The sequence below is a fragment of the Tenrec ecaudatus genome, chromosome 10 (genome assembly GCF_050624435.1).
Source record: "Tenrec ecaudatus isolate mTenEca1 chromosome 10, mTenEca1.hap1, whole genome shotgun sequence".
Taxonomy (NCBI): domain Eukaryota; kingdom Metazoa; phylum Chordata; class Mammalia; order Afrosoricida; family Tenrecidae; genus Tenrec; species Tenrec ecaudatus.
Genome location: NC_134539.1, coordinates 71,043,610 through 71,068,802, shown reverse-complemented (window position 1 = coordinate 71,068,802; position 25,193 = coordinate 71,043,610). Strand labels below are relative to the sequence as shown.

The following is a 25,193-nucleotide window of genomic DNA, read 5'->3' as shown; positions in this document are numbered from 1 at the left end:
GACCTGATTTGTGGCTGATGGAGGACTGGATTTCTGCTACCATAATGCACCTACTCATGCAGCCATCTCAGTGTGCCAGTTTGGGGCAAAAAAAACAACAACATGGCTCTCTTGCCCCATGAACCTGACTCACCTGTCCTCGCTCTGTGTGACTTCTTTATGTTCCCACAAATGAAGACGGTCATGAAAGGACAGTGATGGATGATTTAGAAGAGGTGATGAAAAAAAAAAATAAGAGGAAGGTGCTGTCAGCCACCCAAACAGAAGAGTTTGAAAAATGCTTCCAAGAATGGAATTTCAGATTTAACAATTATTAAATGTAACGGAGAATACTTTGAAGGTGATAGGATTGTTTTGTAAAAGCTTTTAAATACATAGCTTTGAAAAAAAATTCTGATTTTGAGGGGTACCCCCTCGTGTACACTTATCTGGGATTTCATAGACAGAAAAATATACAAAACAGTAATAACACAAAAGAACTAGCAACAATAACAAAACAAAACAGAGAAAAGCCTTAATCCAAAACAAAGTCGAAAATATTAAAACCTACAACATATTTAAATTGGATCCAAAAGGAATCAAACGATAAAGTGTTGTATTTTGACCTAACTACATGTACAATACTCTACTTTCCAATACACTCTGCCTAACAGCAAAGATATTCACAACCTCATCAAAGGAAATTCCCTGGAGGCTTAAACATGGAAAACATACAAGTGGATTTTGGGCTTTCACTGTCAGCCCTATTCTTCTGAAAATTGGGTGCTCAGAATTTAAGCTCTAATACCAGTTCCCTCCTTCAAGTTTAGATTTATTATTATTATTAATCCTTGAAACACACAGGCAGCTGTGTTTCTTCTAAGTGTGCACAGCTGACCCCTCAATGGACTGTGTTTTAATCAGTTTCCCACTTGATCCAGATGTCCAGCAGGCTTTGGAGCCCTTCTCTAATGAAGCAAACTAAAAAGGTCACTCTCATCTAGTCGAAGCTGACTCATAGAGACCTTGTCAAGTAGAACTGTCCCATGGGTTTCTGAGACTTTACAGTAGGGAAGAAAAACAAAAGCAAAACTCATCTTTCTTCTCTCAGAGTGGCTGGTGGTTTCCAAAAGTTTATCAGCCCAGTTCAGGACCCACTATGCCAGTCTCTCTAATGAAGCGGCTGTCTAGAATCAGTTCCACAGCTTGATAGACGGTTCTACATTGTCATCTTGGTGTTCCCTTGGAAGTCTTGAATAGTTTGGCTTTGTTTTGTATTTATTTAATGTCATTGATTTATCTCTATAGACTTTGGCAAATTTAATCTCAAACTACCTGTTCTAAAGCTTTTAATGTGTGTCAGAATTTGCAAGTCACACCAACCTGCTTAAGGAAAAAGGCACATGACATATAGGTAAGAAGTATGGATAAGAAGAATATGGATAAGAAGTAACATAGGTACGAAGTATGAGTAAGAATATGGATAAGAAGTAACAATATAGGTAAGAAGTAACAATATAGGTAAGAGGTAACAATAAAGGTAAGAAGTAACAATATAGGTAAGAGGTAACAATAACAACAAGGGCAAAGTCATTCTCTCCCGTGGTTCCTTTGTACCCTTGAGCATACACTGAATATGTGGAAACGTCAAGTTATCCCTGGTTTTCAAAATTGGCTTCTTGGCTTGGTTATAAGTCAACAAGTTATAAACTTGTATTTCTCAATGTAAGAAAATTTTAATACAAATTTTAAAAGCTTTGCAGGATTCTCTTGGGTAGAAAAAATGGTTAGGCGCTAGACTACTAATGGAAAGACTGGTGGTTCCACTCCACTCAAAGACATCATGGAACTCGGCCTGACATTCTGCTGCTGAAAGCTTAAGGCCTTGAGAACACACTGAGCACTTCTACCCTGCTAACCAGGGGGTGGCATCGGTCAACAGTGCCTGGTCCGCAAAAACAGCAACATCAAGCAACAAGGAGATCTTTGTTAACGTGGTGTTAAGATAATTGGAGCTGTGCTAGTCACTGGGTAATCTTCTTTTCTTTTAAGTCATCGGCCAGAGAGAAACTAGAAAGAATAAATGCCTGATGAAAAGCGGTGTTTTCACTTTTAAATCTCTTTTTACGTGGCTATTCAGTATCATTCTAGATCACTCTTTCCCAATTTCTTTTGATATGTCAGAGGGATAAAAGTAAATCATTTTTCTAGATAGGGGAGTGATGGTCTTCTTTTTTTTTTAACCAACTCGACATTTTTTTTCTCTCTTCTCCACTGCTGAAGAATATAGGATATAAAGTCAGGCAGCTGGATTTTAAGCCTAAACTCTATGCCATTGGGTGAGATATTTAGTATATCTGTGCCTTAGACCCCTCATTCAGTAGTTATGGGGATTAAATTATTCAATATATGTGTATCTTGTAGGACAGTTGCTGTCACATGGAGCTCAATATAGTTATAAAATGATTACTACTCTACCCATTAGACTCATTGTAATCAGCTGTTTGCCATTTAAATGCACAAATCTATATCTTCATGACTTCTACCTCCCTTGCAATTATTTTTTTAAAATTGAATCCTTATTCTTGATTTGCAATTATTCTTATTGAATTGTCTACATTGGAAAACCTAGATTGCTTGGGCTTCCTGTGCCTTTCTGCACAGGTTGCTGCAAGGAGAGTGGGAGAGGAGCACAGAGCACACAGCTTGGAGTCGGATGACCTGGGTTTTGCTCCTGGTCCTCTGTCCCTCTCCTCTAGGCTCAAGCTCTTCTGGTCTCCCTCATCTTCTTCTGACTCCTCCAGCACAGCAAGAATAGTCCCACTTTAGGACCCTTGCTCTTTCTATTCTCTGCCTGGAAGGTTCTCCGTTTTGTGGTAATTTGTTCTCTTGATTCATTGACATCTGCCTCCAAGTTCCAATGAGAGGGGCTTCTTTCTCCAGCCCAAACAGCATCCCCTCTCACTCTTTTACCTCCCTCACAGTCAGTATCACCTTTGGAGATTTTATTTCAGATTCATTTTCTTACTTTTGTATCTTCTCTTTGCCCTCAATATAAACAGCAACTTGGTAACATAAAACAGCATGTATTTAATCTGGTTCTTATGTGAATTGAATTGAATTGAATGAGATACCATGTATATACTAGAAAACTGCTATACATGTAAACCAACCTAATTCCTGAACCTATAACAAAATTTCATCCCCCCCCTCTTTTTTCATAATAAGCAAAAAGGGTAGGCATCTTTCAGTTCTCTTATACCTCTATCACCACTATCATGTCAAATAATTAGTCAGGAGTCAGGAGAATTCATGGAAATACTTCCATTTTATAGTCCCTTCTTAGACTAGCAGTAAAAAGTTATCATACCATAACTACACTTTAAATTTACTTGGTTATGAAAATGTAAACATATAGCCCTTTCGTGTGCATGAAGTAAAAGCGGAATGCTTGTGAAAGGAGATGCTCTGATTAAGTTATTTTCTACTTAATTATCAACTTGTTCTCATTTACCTATTGTTAAAAGGCTGGCTTCCAGGTCTTAATGCAGTGTCTTGTCTTAATAAGATGCATACGACATAAAAGCATCTTCTTTTATGATTGATGACAGAGGGTCATTGATCTGGACAGCAATTCCCATTTGATATAATTGAAGATACTGAAGATACAGCATAGCATACTGACCTATTCTGACCCTGAGACAAAGCAAGGTAATTATTTTCTGAAATTAAGCTCCAATAAAGGCTCTTATTTGTTTCAGTTTTCTAAGAGTAGACCTCACACAGAGAGAGTAAGAATAAGAAACAGAGAGAAGCTCTTTAAGAAGTGTCTAAACTCCACTTTTACCTGATGAATTTTAAAATTTCTATATCTGGTTTTGATTGGCATCACATGAATGAAGTAACTAGAACTTATTTTAAATTTGAAGAGGTAAGTAAATTATTCAGCATCTTAAAGTGTAATAAAGGAAATAAAAATCCTATAATCACATAAATGTAATTTAACTATCCTACACTGAAAATAAAAGCAGCATCCATTACAAATTAGCACGCTTTGCTCTTCCGCTTCAAAAATTCACTCATAAAGTTAAGCTTGTTTTGAGTCCGCTGATAGTCAGGTCACATGGCTCTCATTATTTAGCACAGCCCCCGACTCAACTCTCACCATCCACGTGAACCTTCAAAGCCACCTCCGAGAACTAATCACTTCTGTTAGGGAAATGAGTTATATAACCTTTGTTAATGACCTTTCAACCACCTTAGAGAGAACTTGAGAGCCAGCAGAGTATTGAGAAAAAAGAAGAATATGAAAGGTGGTTGAACTTTTATTCTCTCCCTATCATTTCCTTAGCAGAACTTGCTTGAAACTGATTTTGTCTCTGAAATTTCACGTATGTTTTTTTCTTCCCTTCTGTAAATTGGGCCTATTTCAGAATGATGTTGAGATGATTATATGAGATCATCAAAAGTTCCTGATAGATATCAGACGCTAAAATAAAGCCTTCCTTCTTTCTCCTTTCTCTGCCCAAGATAAGACATACCTGTACAATTGATGTGACATCAACTCTGGCTCCTGGTGACACTATGAGTGAGAGTCAGAGTAGTGCTGAGCTCTTTCGGGGTCTCAATGGCTGTCATCTTCCACAAGATCGATGACCTCAAACCTTCAAGCACTCATTTGGCAGTTGAGTTTCGAACGGTTTGCACCCCCGAGACCATAGGTGGAGATTATTTTCTCTACGCTTCTTCATTTACTCCTCAAACAGTTACAGGGATGAGACAAGACAGCATGTGAGGCACCAAGGCAGAAGAGAGGGCACACGGATAGATGCAGACATGTAACTCGGATCCTGCAGGAAAATCTATACCTAAGGGTATGGTTATACTCTGTGTACCTATAAGGCTCACAAAGTGGGCGGGAAAATTATATTATCTCACCTCCATATTTCCACACACTTTTTGAAGTCCCTTCAAAACAAGTCCCCCAGGAAAAAAGAAATAATGCCCAGCCTTCCAGAGATCTTACAATATGTATGATTCACAAACTATGCAGTAATATAATAGCCTGTGAATTACCTCGCTGCTCAGATCAATGCATAGAAGTGATGTTATCCTACTACTCCTGTCGTCTGTCTCCATCAGTGGACCAAAAGGCACCAGTCTAAGACACAAGCAGGTCACACAATGGTTTGGGGTTTCCCACCCCCTTTCCATATACCATATAGATGAGACAAAAGTAAGATTTAGCCATTGCTTTTCTCTGGTTTCTCCTATGTTCATTTTTAATAAAAATAAGCATATTTTATTTTTTCACCTTGACAGCAGCTAACCAAAAATCTTGACTTATAAAGCCAATTCTATTCCTTCCCCTGTCTTTTTCTTGGATCATGAATACAGCAAATACCCCAAAGAAGGAAAAGTAAAAAAAAAAAAAAAAACCCTGTGAAGTAAGCAGATATATTTTCCTGTAGAGAAATCAAAGCTAGAATGTGCAGCTTTTAAATTATGTCTCCCAACCAGCCTTAGATCAAGTGTCTTCATGGACTATTTCAGGAAGCATCAGTCTCTCTCCTACCTTAGTCTGGGTACATTAGAAAACCAAATTAACAGAAACGCATGTATAAGAGAGAGTTTTATATAAAGGGTAAGTTCACATCAAGAAAACATCCCAACCCAGTGCTTCCCAAGCCCACAAGTCCAACATTAACCCATATGTCGGACACTGATCCACAAAGTCCTCCTCCATCTCACAAAACAGACACAATGATGCCGACTGCAGGAGGAAAGCCAAATCAGAGAATGTGTAAGCGTTTCAGCTCTGGCAGGGTCTCCACATGACTGTTCCAGCACCCAGGGCTGCATCGGGGAAGTTCCATGTGGCTTCTCCCCAGGAATGTTTTACAAGACGTGAGCCATGCCAACTGAAGGAAGGAACCGGCTAAGGCAGCTGCACCATTGCAAACAAGAGATCTGAGAATTAGAAAGGCGAGGCTCACCGAGCCATTTATCCCTCCACCCTTCAATTAACCCCACATTTGTTTATCAGCCAGGTTGGCAAAATAAGTTAACTACCTCACTTTCCAAGCTATGCCCATCATGGACTGCGTGTTGGTACCAAAAGTTTGAAATGGATGCCCATTTGAGAAGACTTCAAATTTTCACCCCTTCTATCTGGCCCATAAAGAAAAAAAAACTTAGATTGGAGTGACAAAGCAAATCACCTGGACTCCAAATCTATCTTCTGTGACCATCCTGGGAAAAAACAAAGTTACCTGCCTTTGGGCCTCACGACACTTGGTAAAGGTAACTTTGGTTCTGTCTGTTGTGGTGAATTTCTTCGCCTTTTCTAGTGTAGTTCCAGAAACTCTAAACATGTAAACTTAAGATATGAATTATTAAGAATAAAAAGTAATGCTATGCCACAATTAAACAAATTTACACTAATATAGTGAGCATAAAGACAAAGAAAATATTCTCAAATTGATTGTCATAATGATCATACATCTTGATATAATTGACCTATTGAATTGTATGATATGTGGAAGAAATGCCAATAAAACGGTTAAAATTTTAAAAGACCAAAAAATTTTTAAAAACTAAAAAAACCTCATAAAATAAAAAAATGCAGGGCCACATATTGACATTTTGAAAAATCTTGACTTATAAAACCAATTTTCTTCCTTCAGTAGTCCCATCAATAGTGTGGCTTATAGGCCAGTGAACCTATCTCATCTTTCCTGGACTGAAGAAGATTTAGCAAGCTCAGAAAGCCACACCAAGGCCCCTGAAGATGATGCATTCACTGTCGTCTAACAGTCAAGTTTAAAATGGCTTCCTAAAATCAAACCCAGCTGTGTTTTTCTGCCCAAATGAAAATCAACTCTTTTCTGAAGTAGAAAAGACTATGACCGATTTCCCTGAATTCAGCATCATTTTATGTGCTGCCTGAGTCTCAAGAGGAACTCATGGGCGAATATCAGACTTATGGGCTAATATTGAACTCATGGACTTGATCTGGATTGGGCTGGGATGTTTTATTGATGCAAAATGGCGTCTTGATAGAAAGCTCTCTCTTATACACATGCACGTCTCCGGATTTGTTTCTGTAGATGGTGTTATGGTTCCACCAAGGATAGCTGATATTCGTATTGAAAGCCACACTTTGCAGGTCTTATGAAGAGGCTACTGCAGTTCTTCAATTTCGAACTCACTTCCAGGCCAACTCACATTTACAGCAACAAGCACCAAGCTATAAATGCTGGCAATGGCCTCCCCGCTTTAGAAGTTCCTGGAATGGCCAATGTGGCTTCAAGTTGCGATGAAGAATTCAGAGGAGGTCTCTTCATCCTCTACCCTTTCATTGTCTTGCTTTTAATGATCTACACTCAAAGAAATGGGGGGATTTAGAGGTATCTCCGCTGTCCCAAACTCCTTGGGAAAGATCCACTGCAAGGTGTCCTTCCCCACACCACTGGCCTTGGGTAGCCTACCGTCTCCCATCAGCATTGCAACACCTCTGTCTTCATTTTTCAGAACCTCTTTCTGGAGAGTATTTGATCTGAATGACATGAATTAAGTTCTTGTTTTAGTTACTGTTGTCATTGCATTCTATAGTTACAGCCAGTGATTTGATGAGTCCGTTGAAGTACAAACTCTTTGGGTAGCTGTAACCAAACCCGCTTCCACTTTGTCTTTGGCCCTGGTAATTTGACTCACCGATGTTTGTTGTTCAAAGAAAACCAATTTCATTTAGTGCTCGGTAACTAATACTGGTAGTTGCTTAAAACTCGTGTTCTACTCCCATAGAAAAACTACCAATCTAGGGCACAGTAAGAAAAGTATCTTAAATTTCATTTTTTGTTCAAAAATGCATTTTTATATAGGGAGGTAGACTTTGTGAGAGACAAAACAATGGAAAACGGGAATAAACCTTCTTCCGGATCTGATATTAACACTAGGCAAGGCATGGATGATGGCAAATATAGATCAGGCCCTACCTTTCTTCAAAAATTCTGAAAATGTCCTTTTATAGTAGACTCTATAAAGACACATATAAATATATTGAATCAGGTTTAATCACCAAGTGATTACAGTTAATCACATTAATTAGTTCTATCTTATGCCATGGTCACAGATTAGACCCCAACTATGTCCATGTTCAAATCCCTGGAATCTATAAATACAAACCAAATGTACTGCCATCAGGACCTTCTAAGGACATTCTGGCTCAGTGACCTTCTAAGGACAGGGCAGAACTGCCCTGGTGGGCTTCTGAGACTGTAACTCTTTGCTGGACTAGAAAGCCCCATCTTTCTCCTCAGAGTGACTGGTAGATTTGAACTGCTAACCAGTTAGCAGCCCAATGTGTAGTGATCAAGGGCAATTAAGGTAGCAAATTGAATAAAGGATGTTTATCAATGGACCTCAAATTATTAGGTAGATAATCTTATATTATCTGGGTGGACCCAGTGTAATGTTGGGGGTCCTGAAAAAAAATGGAAGTGGGAGACATAAGAGATCTAGGCAAATTATGGAATAATGCTCCTAGAGATGCCAGCAAGCTGACACCGAGAAAGAGGAACATTTCAGGTCTCCAGAAGATGGAGGAGGCCAGGCCTGACTTGTCCCCAACAGGCTCCAGAAAAAATCTAGCCCTACCACCACCTTGATTTAACTTAGCAAGAACCATGTCAGACCTCTGAATTGAAGAATTATAAGATAATAAATCCATGTTTTTTTTTTAAGCCACCAACTTTGTGGAGGTGTTTTTGGTTTTGTTTGCTTGTTTGTTTGTTTTCCTTTCCAACAGAAACCAAATGCTGGAAGTGATGTGCTGCTGCAACAAATTGCGGACATGGCGCCTGCACGGGGCAATAGCCTGGAGGGCCTATGCTTTAGACATTTCTGTAAGGCAGGCGAAGCCTGACCGCCTTAAATAGGAATAGAGTGTATGTCGATGGCACCAAGATCTCAGAAGAAAGTCAGGAATGTGTTAGCAAAAACAAGTATATCACTCTAGAGAATACCCAAATCCTCAGAAGTAGATCGCTACTCCAATATGAGTCTAATTAATAATCACTCCAAGTGGAACAGAGAAAGAGAAACTGCCATGTATTTATCAAGTTAACAGAGGACCCAACAGAATCAAGTTGCTTAGTCAGACCTTGACTCTGTCCAGGTTCCAAACAGCATTTGTACTAATTTCTCTAACAATGTTTCAGGCACTAATATGCAGTTGGACTATAATTCATATGATATATGAAAAGCCACAAAAAGCGATAAAATACAATGCATACACAAAACACAGTGAACACATATAAAATACTTCTATAATTAATTATCTTGATATCTACTTTCCAGATGACTGCCCATTATCAATCCTAAACATTGACTAAGAAAGCGGACCCTCCAGGGATTCAGAATCGTAACTCACATACCACACTCTGGCTGGACCTTTCAAAAACAGTTAAAATCATACAATGATAAGTACATAAACAACTTCAATGAGATTGGTTTTACTTAAATATGGCTGACTCAAATCAAATGGCTGTAGTCTTGCTCACAATGAACAAGACTAGACAAATTTACAGTAAAGGTGCTACTGATGAGTGTTCAGAATGAAGTGAGGAAGGAAGTTGTTATTGGAAACTGGAGAAATGAAATCCTTTTTATGTGGTGGCAGAATTGTGTCCTACAGTTACATGGAATGGAGAACTTGTAAGTAATAAACAGGATATTAATCAGAGGAGATTTTTTTAACTGTTAATGATGAACTTTAAATGTTCTTGCTGTGTATAATAAGTAAAAAGTGAAAAGATAAGCTGAAAGAACTGTTAAAGATGAGAAATTTATAATCTGGGAAATTCTTAGTCATTCATTTACAAAAGATGATAAAACTAAGATGTATTTGGGCCTCTTCTCTAGAGGCCCCTTCATTGATCTTTACTTGACAAGTCCATCTCTGTTGTCAGATTCTGCTGAGATGGCTGAGGAGATTTATGATATACTTGGGAGACTCACCCAATTCTTGAGAATCGTATATGGAACACATATCAACTTGAACTGAAAACAATGTTGAAAGAAAGTTAGCAGGCACACAAAATTCTACAGGCAGAAAAAATGGCTTATAAACTCAACAGCTACAAGCAGGTGCTATTTGTAATGAAAGGAAAGGCTGACTCAAAGAGGAGACTTGGGTCACAATGGATTCTTCCTAGGCAAAAATGTAACAGAGTGTTCCCAGCTAGATTTCTAAATGTCTTGGAAACAGCGACCTTCTTTTTCCCTTTCGTGTTCTTCTTTTACACAACTGTAAATTCATCCGATATTGGTTCCACTATTTATTTGGGTACAGATACCTTGGTTTATGAGTTATGCCCCAGTTATGCCCTAGGATGGATTTGGTGTTTGATTTAGATGATGAGATTTAGAAATTCTGAACTGCTAATATTTGGGATTTTGAACGGAAGGTTTTGAACTGGTGGAATGAAGGCTTTGAAGATGGTGGGAGAGTGTGTATATATCTGTATGGAAGATGGACATTTCTCTTCAGAGACTTCTGAAAATTGTTGTCAGCAGAATAATAGCCCTCTAAAATGTCTGCATCCTAATAACCAAAACCCATGCTTACGTTAGGTTTATAAAAGTGGCACGGGGTTAAGGTTGGGCCTAAAATTAAGGTAGCCAATTAGCTAAACTTAAAATATGGACATCAGCCTGTATTATCTGGGTGAACTCAACATAATCACAAAGCTCCTTCAAAGAGTAAGAATAGCATCAAAGAGATATTCAGATAGGAGTAGGATCAACAAGATACAACAAAGCTGGCCTTACAATGAAATAAAGGGCCACAAGCCAAGGTATGTGGATGGCCTCCAGGTGATAAAACATACATGGAAATGGGTTGACCCGTGACCCCCTGCAAGGAACACAGTGCTGTCAACATTTTAATTTTAGCCCAGTAAGGACTGGATCAGACATCTGAACTAGTGAAAATGTCAGATAATGAATGTGTGTTGTTTTAAGCTCCTTAATCTATAGTAACTTATTCTAGCAGCAATAGAAAACCAAAATAATATACCATTTTTAAAATATCTGGAGAGCAAAAAAATATATAGAAATAGGTTGACAATATGTCTCTAGATGTCTTCTAATGCCATTTTAATTGGGCCTCCACAGTAAATGGGCCAAATATTTTCTAATAGTTAATTGAACACAATGACCCAATTAAAATCTAAAGGCTGACAGTAAACTAACAAATAAATGCTATCACATCATTCCCACTCTTATTAGTTCAAAATTTTTAAAAGTCGTCTCTCTCAAGTACCTATAATATCATTGCTATATGTTATAATTATAGTCATTCGGGGAAATACTGTTTATAAAAATGCCAACAAAAGTTTAAAAAGAGAAGATAGCAGTGTAATATCACCAATTTGCATTCCTTAATGAAATATTGGATCTAGGCTAGAGAACAGCAAACTGTATCCCAAGGACCAAGTTCAATCCACTGCCTGTTTTTCCTAGTCCAGGTTCTAAAAGTGATATTTGCAAATTTAAAGTGATTGAAAAAAATCCAAAATTAGTATTTTAACAGCCCATAAAATATATAAAATTCTAATTTCAGTGCTTATAATTACAGTATTATTGGGACCCATACCCTCCCCCCCCCAACACACACACAAAAAATCCTATTCCCATAAAGATTTACAGCCTTGGAGACCCTAATGAGCCATTATACTCTGAGTCAGAATGGACTGGATGGCCATGGCTGCTTTCATGTTGCCATGGAGTTGAGAATTGGTTAGACTTTATGGACCACAAGTTTAAAATATTTACAACCTGACCCTTTCAGAAAAAGCCTATCGATCCATGTAGATAATCAACGATAACTGGTAGCACCATATAAGAGGCAATCTTACTGAAATACCTTGGCCAAATATCTAGTTAAAGCATCTCAAAACTCCTGGTCAAACCACCAGTTCATAGGAAATGCGATGGAGAGAAGAGCGTGTAGCCTGACACTGACCATTAGGAGGAATTCAGCAAGATACTGAATTTCAGGAAATTCTCTAGGGTAAATAAATTTCGTTGGCAAACAATTTTCAAGAAGGAAAAAGATTAAAAGATAAGACCTACACACTAAAAAAGATAAGGAATTAAGTTGTGTTAACTGCTACTGCATTCTGATTCAAACAAATTGAAGCAAAAGAAACTTACAACATGACCAGAGAAGAGAAATCCTAACTTAACATTTGTGGCCATTTAGAGGTTATATTAATTTGTTTAAATATGATGAAAGTCTTATTTGGGGGTATTTTTATATAAAGTGATATTATACTGAGACTTGCTTTTAATAAAGAATTTAGTGGAGAAGGAAGAAATGGGAAATGGGAATAGAGATAGAAAATTTGCTGAGTTGATCATTGATGCAGCTAGATTATGCAAAATGAAAACAAGCAATGAGAGCCAAAAATACTATCTTGAATGTATCCCTTCTGAATTTCAAGAACATCTCAAGGACAGATTTGACAGAAATGACATAGCTGATGAGATGACATCAAGAACATCATATAGGAAAAAGCAAAGCACTCTTAAGAAGAGAGGAAAGAGAGAAAAGATCAAAGTGGGTCTCATAAGAGACTCTGACACTTGTTGTTGATCACAGAGCAACCGAAGAAAATGGAAGAAACAACGCAGTAAAAGAAGTGAATGGAAAATTTCAAACAGCTCAAAAAGACAAAGTCAAGTATGACAATGAACTGTATCAAGGACTGGAGTAGAAAACCGAAAAGGAAGAACATGCTTAGGATATCTCAAGTTGAAAGAACGGTAGAAAAATTCAAGCCCCAAGTTGCGATATTCTATGATTCCATGGGCAAAATGTTGGCTGGTACAGAAAGCATCAAAAGAAGGAAAGAATATACATAGTTACTGTAACCAAAAGAACTAGTCAACATTCAACCACTTTAAGATAGAGGAAGCATATGATAAAAACAAACAAACAAACAATGGTGCTAAGGGCAGAAGCCCATGATATACTAAAAGCATTAGTGGGGGGGAAAAATCAACGTTCCAGGAATTGACAGAAAACTAATTGAAATATTTTGACAGGCTGATGAAGCACTGTAAGTATTCACTGATCTATGCCAAACATTTGGAAGACAGCCACCTGGCCAATCGACTGGAAGAGAGTCAGATTTGTACCCATTCCAAAGAAAGGTGACCCAACGGAGTGCAGAAATTATCTACCAATATCTTTGATAGCATATGCAAGTAAAATTTTGTTGAAGATCATTCAACTTTCCTTGCTGAAAGTGAGGAGGACTTGAAGCATTTTCTGATGAAGATCAAGGACTGCAGCCTTCAGTGTGGATTACAATTCTTTTTTTTAGATCATTGGGGCTCATACAGCTCTTATCACAATCAATAATCCAACCATTTTGTCAAGCACATTTGTACATTTGTTGCCATCATCATTTTCAAAACATTCTCTTTCTACTTGAGTACTTGGTAGCAGCTCCTCATTTTCACCCCCTCCCTTACCAAACTTCCTTCCATCCCTCATGAACCCTTGATAATTTATCATTTTTTTTTCATGTCTTACACTGGCCTTCACCCATTTTTCTGCTTTCTGTCCCTCTGGGAGGGGGTTATTTGTAGATCATTGTGATTGGTTTTCCCTTTATACCCCACCTTAGCCTCGTGGTATCCCTACTCTCATTACTGGTCCTGAGGGGTTTATCTGCCTGGATTCCCTGTGTTTCCAGCTGTACCCGTGTACATGCTATAGTCTACCTGGTATTGGGATCATGATAGTGGGAGGATGGTAGCATTAAAGAACTAGAGGAAACTTGTGTGTTTCTTGTATGTTTCTTCGCTGCTATACTGCACCCGCACTGACCCTTCTCTTCCTTGTGACCCTTCTGTAAGGTGATGTCCAATTGTCTTCAGATGGATTACAATTCAATGGTAAGCAAACAAACATCCTCACAACCAGTGGTCAATGAGTAAATCTTGCTTGGATTCATAATCAATGTCCACAGAGAGAGCAGTCGAGAAATCAAATGGTGCCTTGCATTTGGTAAAGCTGCTGTCCAACACGACTTTAAATTATTGAAGAGCAAGGATTGACTTAGCCGACTAGGATTCACTTGAACCAAGCACGGGTATCTTCAATAGTCTCATAGGCATGTGAAGCATGCATCGAACAAAGAAGACCAGAGAAGAATCCATGCATTTGCATTATTGCGTGGGGGAAGAAAATGGAAAGGATCGTGGTCACCAGAAGAACCAAGAAATCGGTTTGGGTAGAAAGGCGGTCAAAATGCTCCTTGGAAGGGAGGAGGGTGAGAGCCCACCTTCCATAACTGTGGACACGTTCTCAGGAGGGACAGTGCCTGGAGAAGGACCTCGTGGCTGGCCAGTGAAAGGACAGTGACAAAGAGGAAGACCGTTTAAGAGTCGGACTGACACACCACAGCTGCGACCATGGTTCAAACAGACTCTGAGGATAGTGCAGGACCAGGCGGTATTTCATTCTATCGCACAAAAGATTTCTGAGTCAGAACTGACTTCATAGCCCCTAACACAATAACAGATTTTGCATACATAAGGAAATTATCCCATTTCCTCTCTTTTTGTATATATTTAAATTTTTCCACCGTAAAAGAGTATTTTCTCCTAAGGCCTTCAGATCCATGAAAAAAAATTTTTATTTTAAAACATGAAGAACCCAATAATAAACAATACAAATATCAAAAGCAAGGAGTCCTCTGTATTTTGATAAGCTAAAACTTACATACCTGATCTAAAAAAACTCCAATAAAATTGTAGATCAAATAATCGAAATTTGAAGGATCAAGTTCTACTGTGGAAGAAGTCAGATTGTCTTCTCGCTGAAGCACTTTCAAAACCAGAAACCTAATACAAACACTCCTTAGCCTTATATAACATCTTGGCTGCATCAAATAACATCTAAATTTGAGAAGAATCCATTACTACAAACCACATTGCCCAATCAAACAAAGACAACTGCTTTTTGTCTAGCTAACTGCACTAGCTAACTAAAATTTTCATTCAGAGCGCAGACATGTAGAGTATACCTGTTAACCAATTAACCCTTTACATTTTATCCTCTATATGATATAAATTTTCCATTGTGTGATAAGATCATTCAAATACAAAAATATTGAGGTTCAGAACCCATTCAAAATCTGAATTGGGATCCAAATCAAGTTTTTCTGGCTTTAAAATCAATCCAATGTGAGAGCAGCAAACCAGAACCCCTCTTCTTGATCCCCTGGCAAATACTGTCTTGCTTCTGTTTGCAAACAAATTTATGTTCTCTGATCTCAGACAACTCTAGAGAAGGAAAAGCCCCAGTCATTATTTTTCCATATATGTGGCATAATTTCATTGCTGTAAACCCTCTCTTTCGTTGTTCCTTCACCAAGCAAATAAACATGCTCAGCTCTTTCATCCTGCCAAATATATCCTTCCAACTCAAGCTATTTTCTTTCCTTTCACAGTGCAGAGCCTAGAGTCTACTTTATGGTCATTAGAAAGTATTATTTTATTAATATATTAAGTGATGAATTCATTTCTCATATGTACATTTTCGTGTCTGCTATCTTCAAGACACCTGGATACCAAGTGAACAAAACAAAAGTCCCTATCATTAGATGGTTTATAATCTAGCTACAGAAAGTAAATGATGGGAGTCCTTTAACAGGAAGTCCAAGAACAGATAGGATATTTCAGAAGCACAGAAGAGGGTCTGTGGCACATAGTAAATGTGAAATAAGTGCTTGCTCCTGCAATAAATGACAATGGAGAGACATAGCTGACCACCTCTGACTTCCTGATTGCCATGAGGCAGGGGCTAGACAAGCTTGCAGGTCCCAACCTTCTTTACCTATTCTGACACCAACCATTCCTCTCTGCATCTATGCCACGCTACATCTATGCTGGGCGCGACAATTCATTGCAAAGGCCACACAAGTACTAACAGACAAAACGCAGAATTAAGGAGGTTTACTGGGATATTTAATAGGTTACTACAAGTCAGGACCAGCAAACAGTAAGGAGACAGTCGTTGGTCTCCTCAGCCATCCATCAGTCAACTCCCTCCCCAGTTCTCAGTCTCTTGACTACATGGTTCTTTGGCCTTTGGCTCCACCAGCCAGGAAGCCAGCCTGCCTGTCACTCTATTCCACAGTTCCCAAGTCTTGGACCAAAGAGAAGGTACCCCATAGTTCCAATACTTCCCTTCTGGGTTTCTGTGCCACAGTCTAGTGGCCTCTGCCACTTCCAATTGAGATCATAAATGAGCCCTTCCGAAATCTCTTCTCTACTAATGCTTCACATATGCCTTGGCAAAGATGGCTCACCTCTTACAGCCAGGGGCATGGTAACTGAAACTGACCAACCCCCTCCTAGTGTTATGCATGCCTCATTTGCATAGTCCCACCCAATAGCTTGAGGAGAATTACAGAGACTTGGGTGGAAAAGCCTTACTAAGAAATCCATGGGACCACAACTATTAGTAGTAATTTCCATTACCATACAATTGATTCCAACTCGTGTTCCTACAGGACACAATAGAACTTCCCCATGGGGTTTCCAAGCCTGTCAACTCTATGAACGTAGATGGCCACGGCTTTCTTAAGCAAAGCAATGGGTGGGATCAACTAACCAATATTTCTGTTAGCATCTGAACACTTAATCCCGATGTCATCCGGGCTCCTTACTAGTCTCTGTAGAAGTAGTCTTAGTTGTTGTATTTCTCCCCTGCCTTGCTTCCAATCCACTGCATTCGGGCATCTACTCTCGGGACTCAATTAAAATGCTGCATGAAAGCCTCTTTACCCCATCATCTTTGTAAAAGCAGACACCGAGTCTTTGATGCTCACTGATGACTTTTTTTGATTCAGTGCTTCGTGACTTTAGCACCATGTCATTTCATTCTGGACATTGGCCTTTTATCAAATCACACGTGCTATCAAGGAAGCTCCCCAGTACCTAGAGAGCAGCGAGTTACCTGAAGTACTCTTCTGCCATAGTCTTTATAACTACCAACAAAGGACAGGATCAAAACAACAGCAACAACAACAACAACAGCAACAACAAAGTACACTGCCACAGAATCCATTCTGACTCATAGCCTGCTGTAGGACAGGGTAGAAGTGCCCCCTGGGAGTTTGGGAGACTGTAACTATTTATGGGAATAGACAGGACTATGCAAATGTGAGTTGTTTGTGGATCATCAGGGTGATTGGACAACTTGCTAATAATGTATATAAGATACACAGAATCCTTGTAGGAGTGGGACCATGCAAATAAAATCTATGGAACCCTGATGTGGGGATTGGTCAGTTTTGCCATCCTACTAGGCCAGTGGTGTCAAGACCCATTTGGGTGGCACGACCTGGGTATCACGACCCCTTTGGGTTGCCTAAGACCATATTTCTGATAGTCTTAGGAACCGAGACACCGCTCCTCTGTCTCCAGGCGGGTCCGCCTACATACAGATATGCCCACATACTGGGTCACCACAACATGAGGAACTGTATGAAAGGGTCGCAGCATTAGGAAGGTTGAGAACCCCTGCTCTAGGCTTTTCACCAAGGAGCTATCTCAGAGGTGGAAAGGGATAGCTCCCTGCAGGCAAGGGAGAGCCAGGAGTGGCGCATGAACTTTAGGTCCAAGATCCCTTCATTGAATCTTCGGTGGGAGAATTAGTGAAAGGGTTGATAAGTGGTATCATATCTGATTTCCACCTCATAGAAACTGGGCTGGGGCTGCTGGTTTTAATTCTCTTTCCCCCTTGTGAAGATAGAGGAAGTCAAATACCAACTCTATGCCATTGTAATGCTAACACTCCTAGGTGCTCAACAGCCATTATGAGCATGAAAGTTTCTGCTCTTGGTAATCTCTCGGTTTGTTTTTTTTTTTCCACTAGCTCTCAGTCAGCTTGGCAAACAGAAATAACCAAAAGTAAAGCTAGCACACAGACCCTTCACAGCTGGTCTAACTAAATGAATATAATGTTTTGCTACTATTTATACTGTAAATGATTTTTTAATGATTCGATTTTTAAAGATCTCAATAAATAAAAGCAGGAGGAAGTATTCTAGTACGTTTTTAAATACCATAATTGAAAACACATTTCAAGCATCACCATAAAGAAGATTTTTATTCCTTCAAACTCAAAACATTTGAAGGACCCACTTCCTTATATGTGTATATTCATGGGTTGCACATTAAATATATAATGAAGATGGAATTTTTAATTTATTCTAATCAATGAGAAAAGTTCATTAGTCTTGTATTCATTACTGAAGAGAGAGAACATATCAGATATGGTTGAACAAAATGGACCAGTATCAGAAAATGACTTTTCCCATCATAAAAGACACCATTAAAAATACATTTGTAATCTCAGGAGACAAAGCATTGTGCCATTAAAATATGTAAACACAGTGAATACAAGACAGTAGACAGGAGTCAACCTGTCAAGTAAGGGATTACTCAGTAATGGAGCAGCACTGCAGGGGGCTGGCTGCGCTTTCACCACGAGAGCCCTTTGTGCCATCAGAGCAAACTATTAAGTGTTTCATGACACACCAATCATGTATCAGACTCGGAAAAAGGAAACATCGATTCTTTCCCTCAAGTTGCAGTTGTTGCTACCACAGCCTCCACGCAGGATAGACCATCCATACACTCCTCAATCAGTGCAGGGCAGAGTCAGCCACAGCACTGGGATTCACTAGAGTTGCTGGTGACTCCTCCCTGCGAGCACAGATCTCTCACAGCTGTGGGAAGAGCAAGCATGATCGCTAGATGAAAGGGCCTTGATACTTTGTAGCACTGCTGTTGCCCACTTGTCTGCACAAGGTGTCTTATTGGACAGTTGGCCCCTGCTGATAAAGATAATTATAGCATTAGTGGAAACAAGCGTGCTCTCTAAGCTTGAAAAACAGCTCTAATTTAACTCCATTATTTCACTCCCTCGGAGCTGTTTATTTTTCTTTTGTTTTGTTTTCCTTTTACCCAGAGCATATTCAAAGATTAAATTAAATCTTCACCTATTAGAAAACAAGCTTGTCAATAGTTGTGAGGCTAGAAGAAGAAATCAGCTTTTAAGATGAAAAATATGATGAGGTGAACATTGCCGAGCCAACTTTCTATAGATTTGCCATGGATTTTGGAATGAACAGAATCAAAACAAATAGTAGGACCAGTAAGACTAATACTTGAAAAAGTAATACGGAATCCAGATTTTATATAACAGAGTAAAGAAATTCCAGAATAATGTATGTCTATTGATTAATTATGGACTTTATTTAAATCACTGATATCCTGAAAACTGACTTTGATATCCAACATTCAGCTACAGAACTTCCATGTTATGGCCTTGGAAGACTGATTTTAAGAAATTAACAACACTAAGGAATGTTGCTTTTTATGTTTAAAAGATAATCTTACACAAAATCAGAAAAAAATATAAGTCCCAACAAATGGATTTTATTAAATCTTGCTTCACTGTATCAAAATTTTATGAGTTTCAAAATTTTGAGCATTATAGATTACTGGAGTAGATCAAAGCAAGATGATAAAGCATACATCTTCCATTGGAAACCATGAAACCTAAATCTAGGGAGAAAAAAGAATGTGTCTTGAATGACAAAAGGAAAAAATATTTTCAAATCAACAAAGATTTATTTCTTGTGTGTCTCAGAACTGTGGTCTATATAACTTGAGACAAGACCCTTCAGATGTTACTACCTGTGGACAGAACTTTCCTCAAGTTATTACACCGGGCAGTGCCATTTCTCCCACAGTCTGAATAGGAACTGAGCCCGGCACTTAGCAGGAACTATATACTCCAATAAGTTAGCCATCTTATGAGTAGCCAACAGATTGCCATAAATTTAACTTTTTTTCTAATATTGCAATGAACTTAAGGAGAGATAGCCTGACTTCTAAAATATGCCGATATACTTTAAGCTAACCAGGTAGAAAATCTGATTACCAAGGTTGACTTATAAACAGGCCTCTACATTCCATCCACAAAAACACCCAGTCTCTGATACTAGAAGGAAAGTGGCTTCAGGATGACTTAGAATGTGGCTGGCAGCTTCCCTTGCGAATGACAAGCTTGCTATTCTCTAGGATGTGTGCATGCTTTGTTGTTAGTGAAAATGAAAAATAACACAATCATTCCCATTGGGGCCAGAGCCATGGACTCTCGGGGGATAACTTTAACTGGAAGTCATTTCTAGATCCTAACTAAAGCAGAGGAGAGAGTAACAAAAGCCAAATTAATATACCAACTATATAATCCTTTTACTGCGTAGTTTTCAAAAAGAGATGATCTAATGTGTTAGTACTAACTAAATTTTTCTGTTTTTGTTTTGTTTGTGAAAAGAAGAGTAAAATCCTCCTGTGATTTTTATCAAGATTCACAAAGTGGAAGTCCCAAGATTTCTGAATGCAATTTATTACCACCAAATTTATTACCACCAAAATTTATTACCACCAAAATTTATTTATAAGAATAAAAGCAGCATTATTAATTAGCCTTTTAATCACCTCTTAATCTCCACAGTGATATTTGAGAATGAGACCAGTTTAATTTAGACTGGAGTAAAATTCTTAGCTGGAAGACAAAAACTTTTGTATTGAATTCTACAGCAAGTGCAATTAATTCCTTTTTCCTGTTTATCTAAATGAATCTGGTATCTCACTTACATATGAAGTATAAATGAGTTTTTGATAGCAACTAATGGAAATGAACCTTGATTTCAAACCACAGGCCAAATCTAAGATTCACAACATCTTGGTTTATAATATTCTGATCAATAAAATCATAGCTGGGAGCACTTAGGATTTGATTTCTAAGGCAAGGTTTTTATCAAACTCACCAGGCATTGTGAGAATACATATAAGTTTTGCTGTATAAAGTATCTTTTAAGTGAATTTCTAATGTTTCAATTAAGAAGTACTATAGCGAAATACAGAATTATCACCCGCCCCCCACCTTAGTAAACAGGAGGACAGGTTACTTTTCCAGATGTCTGCTGGTTGTCATGGTATCCTTCTGTGCCCTCTCTCACACATTTTTATTCTAAGTAACAAACCTGAAAACAATTTAGCCTGCTTATGCGATCATTTTATGCAGATTATATACGTTCCTTATATAAACTCCATACACACCTGTTGAACAAAATAAAAACTGCAGCATAAGAAGTTACTTAGGATAATGCTTATGTTTTCTAGTAGGAAGGGAGGGATTATTCATTCACCTAATTGATAGAAACCAGAATACCATTTATTCTATACCATTTATCCCAGAAAAAAACTTCAGAAGAATAATTTCCTCTTTAAAATATTTTGAAGTGTACATATTGAAACAAAGATTCCAACCCCTGAAATGAAACCAACTGCATCGTAAGAGACTTATATCCATAGTCAGACCAAAATCTCATCCACAAAATACACGAAAATATTTCCACTTTAACATTTTATGCTCAGTAATTCTTGTGAACAACGAAAATGTAGCGAAGTCTTAAATTGTTCCAATTTTAGTCTGCTTAAGTGTTTTGTTTAAAAATATATATATACTTTTTAGAAATGAATCTTATTCCTCAAAGTGGATTCCCCCAAAACAGATCCTTCAGGGTAACATCATTCATGCTATGGGATACACAAGGTGTTTACACGGCTTCTTCTTTCTAATTAATTCACTTTCTCTTCGCTATGCAATATCTGGTGCCAGGCCCTCCCATGCGTTCACGCCACGCACATGCTGATTTTCTTAATAACTTCTCTGAAGGGAAAGTGATGTGCCCTTCCCTTCTGGAGAGCAACAGGCTTTTCAGAGCCTAACTCCTCGAGGGCAGAGTTCTTGCCCTCTCAATATCTAAATACTAAAAACCCAAGTGCAACCTAAGATTGTCTTTTAAAAAAATCACCTGCGCTTCTTGTACACACTCAGCCTGCCTATATTAATTTAACTTGAGTCCTTTCATTGCACTAATTAGACATTGAAGAGGAGCTGACGCATGGGAAAACAGTTTTCTGAACGCTGTGTATGTTAAGTAGTAAGATTAAAAGCACCTGGGATATTCTTGCTATTCTGTGCATGCAAATGACATTCAGCAAAAAAAAAAAAAAATTAGACGCACCAATTAAAATACTGGGGGTGTGGGATGGAAAGAACAAGTGTTCGGGGAGTACAAATATGGCAAGCCTTCCTATCCCGCCCTCATTCCACAGATGCAGAGTACTCTTCGCTGCACCAACAGACCCTTGGGGACTTGAGAATCACAACAATGCATCCGACCTCTCACACGCTCCATCAATAACACACTTTTAATTATCTGACAGATATCCCCTCGCCTCTCCGAGCTGTTTCTCATTTTTTCAGAGACTTCGGGAGACCGGTCTGACTGCGGAGAGGGGCGTCTTTGCACCCACTTCCCCTCCCGGCCACAGCCCCCATACTCTCTGTTTTAAGAGAAGCAACTCCCCAAGTTCCCTGGCTCAAGCCCCTAAGGAAGCAAGTTCAGCACCAAGGAGAGGTCTCGAGCCAGTTCAGCACCATGGAAAGGGCTCGAACCACCAGGGGCTCTCGCCTCGCCGCCACTCACCGGAGTCTGCTGCGAAGGGAGTCCCGAGCGCTTGGTGGACCCCTGCTTCGAACTTAGCCTTTTCCACGACTCCGCAAACCTGCCCCGGCTGGCGCTCCGGCTGCGCCGGCGGCTCTCGGCGTTGTCTTCGCGGTCAGAGCAACCTCGCTCCATTTCCGCCGCCTCCCTCCACTTCTTCCCCATGCTGGTCGCGCGGAAACACCCCAGCGCCCAGCGCTGCCCTCCGCTCCCTCGGCCGCCGCCGCTGGGGTCTCACCCAAGCCTGCGAGCAAGCCTTTGCCCGAGGCGGCTCCTGCAAGAGCCCGGCGCTCGGTTGCCGCCGCCGCCGCCAGGCTGCGCTGGCTCCCGCGATTGGCTACGCTGCAGGCTGATGCTGGGAGCGCCACCTGCGCTACAGTGAGCTTCCTTGTGCGATCCCAAATTGCTATGGGTCAGGCGCCCGCTGCCTTCCCTCGAGCTGGAGTTGGGGGGAAGCACACGGCCCACGCAGGAAGCTATCGATGCCTCGCTTGGGCCCTCTCTAGGGACGCCCAGCCTGCCCACTTCCCCAGGACTGTGACCAACCTCCGTCCCCTCCAGGCAAGCTGCGGGTGGATGACCGGATTGCCCACGCTGCAGGGGACCCCAGGTGACTTAGAACGAGAAAGCATGTAACTTCGCCCTCCTGCCTTTTGTCTTTATTTTCTTTCTCTTCTTGGCAACTTCCGTCCCCAAGGGATGCTCTAAAACGCACTGCCCCCACCCCGGTAGCTTCAGGCTCGTGGTGAAGCTATGGAGCTGAGCAGAACTGCTCCTCTGGGTGGACTAGACTGTAAAGCTTTTCAGGTGCACACTGTCTCATCTTTCCCCGGAGGAGAAGCAGACAATGGGCTGATGCTTCGTCAATCAAGCCAATGTTCTGTCTTGGTGGGATGTCTATATTATTTCCCCTTTCCCTCTTGGGGCATGGGGGCGGGGTGGGGGAAGAGGGGATACAGCTGTAAGCCAGCGAGAAGGACGTGAGATGGGTTTATGGTTGAGCCCCTATATGTTGTCTTGGTCACACAATCCACCTTGACCTTGCTCATGTATCTGCCGTCTGCTCTCTTGTCTTCTTACTGAACTGGCCACACTGGATATCCTTCATCACTTGGGAAAGAGCAATTGGCGGGGGTGGGGCATCACAAATTTACCAACACTGAAGGAATAGCCTGGCACGTCTAATGGGTAGCCTGATTGCCTAGCTCTTGAAATGACAACGGATTTTCCCCCCCATTGCTTCCTGAGCTAGTGATTTCCCCTCCTCTTTGAATACTGGCAAGTCTTCCCTGGAGGGAAAGGTAACAGGGATTACAAGGAGTACTGGGAGGCGAGGTTGGTGATTTGGCACTTCCTGTGTGAAAATCTAAATCTGACCTACAAGCGGTCCATTGGATAGGGTAGATGTTTGGCTGGTTAACGGTCATCAAATACATGGCCCACAGGCTGAAATCCCACAGCTTACCCCGAAAAATCAAACAAAACAGAAGAGAGCAGAACCACCCCATAGCGCTTCCCAGATTGTACTGTCTGTGGAAGTGGGCTGCCACATCTTTGCTCCGTGGAGTGGCTGGTGGCCTTGAACTTCCTCTCTTCAGTGAGCATCCCAGCACTAAGCCACGGTTCCAAGAGGACCCCTTCTTCCGGGTATACCCACTGCCATCAAGTCAGCCCGAGTCATAGCGGCCTTGTCTAGGGTTCCTGACACTAAATCTTTACAGGAGTAAACAATTTCTGTGTATTCTGTTAATATGAAGCCTGTCATCTTAGGCAAACGGACTCAGACACAAACTTCTGCATTTTTAAGCAATCCTATATTCAGATATCAGATATTCATATTAATGAAAATGAGGCAGTAAACATTGCTTGTAACACACAATGCAATTTAATGACAGAACCACAGGCTCTCTTTAGCATTTTCTTACTCCCTGCCTCAGTCCATGGACTTGAAATTATTAGTGACATTTCCTGGCTCTGTAACCAGCAAGTCCTCCCACCTTCTGAAAAATCAAGATGATTATGAATAGATTGAAGAGTTGACTTGGTTGAGGGACTTCATACAAATGAGGGCTGAATTAGTTAAAGTTTATTGTGCCAAACTGGCGATAAACACATGTGGGGTTAATTGAAGGGCAGAGAGATAAATGGCTCCGTGAGCCTCATCTTTCTAGTTCTTGGATCTCTTGCTTTGTGATGGTCAGACCAGGGTGCAGCTGCCTTAGCCAGTTCTTTGGGTCAACTGGCAAGGCTCACTTCCTGCAAGACATCCCAAAGGAGAAGCCACATGGACCTACCCCGATGCAGCTCTGGGTGCTGGAGCAGCCATGTGGAGACCCCTGACAGAGCTGAGATGCTTACAAGCTCACTGATTTGCTTTCCTCCTGCAGTCGGTATCATAGTGTGTGTGTTTTGTGAGATGGAGGAGGACTTTGTGGATTGATTTTGGACATATGGGTTAATGTTGGACTTGTGGGCTTGGACAGCACTGGGTTGGGATGTTTTCTTGATGTGCACTTACCCTTTATATAAAACTCTATC

General features: G+C 40.2%; 1 protein-coding gene across 4 annotated transcripts in view; it reads right to left on the bottom strand.

Annotated features, from left to right (window-relative positions):
* Positions 1-22,820, bottom strand: part of TRPM3 (transient receptor potential cation channel subfamily M member 3) — a 1,016,950-nt gene extending 994,130 nt beyond the window's left edge. For all 4 annotated transcript variants that reach the window (XM_075559069.1, XM_075559071.1, XM_075559072.1 and 1 more), the window contains exon 1: positions 22,638-22,820. In XM_075559069.1, the coding sequence (XP_075415184.1) occupies positions 22,638-22,820 (183 nt within the window). The remainder of the gene's footprint in view (positions 1-22,637) is intronic.
* Between the last annotated feature and the right edge of the window lie 2,373 nt (positions 22,821-25,193).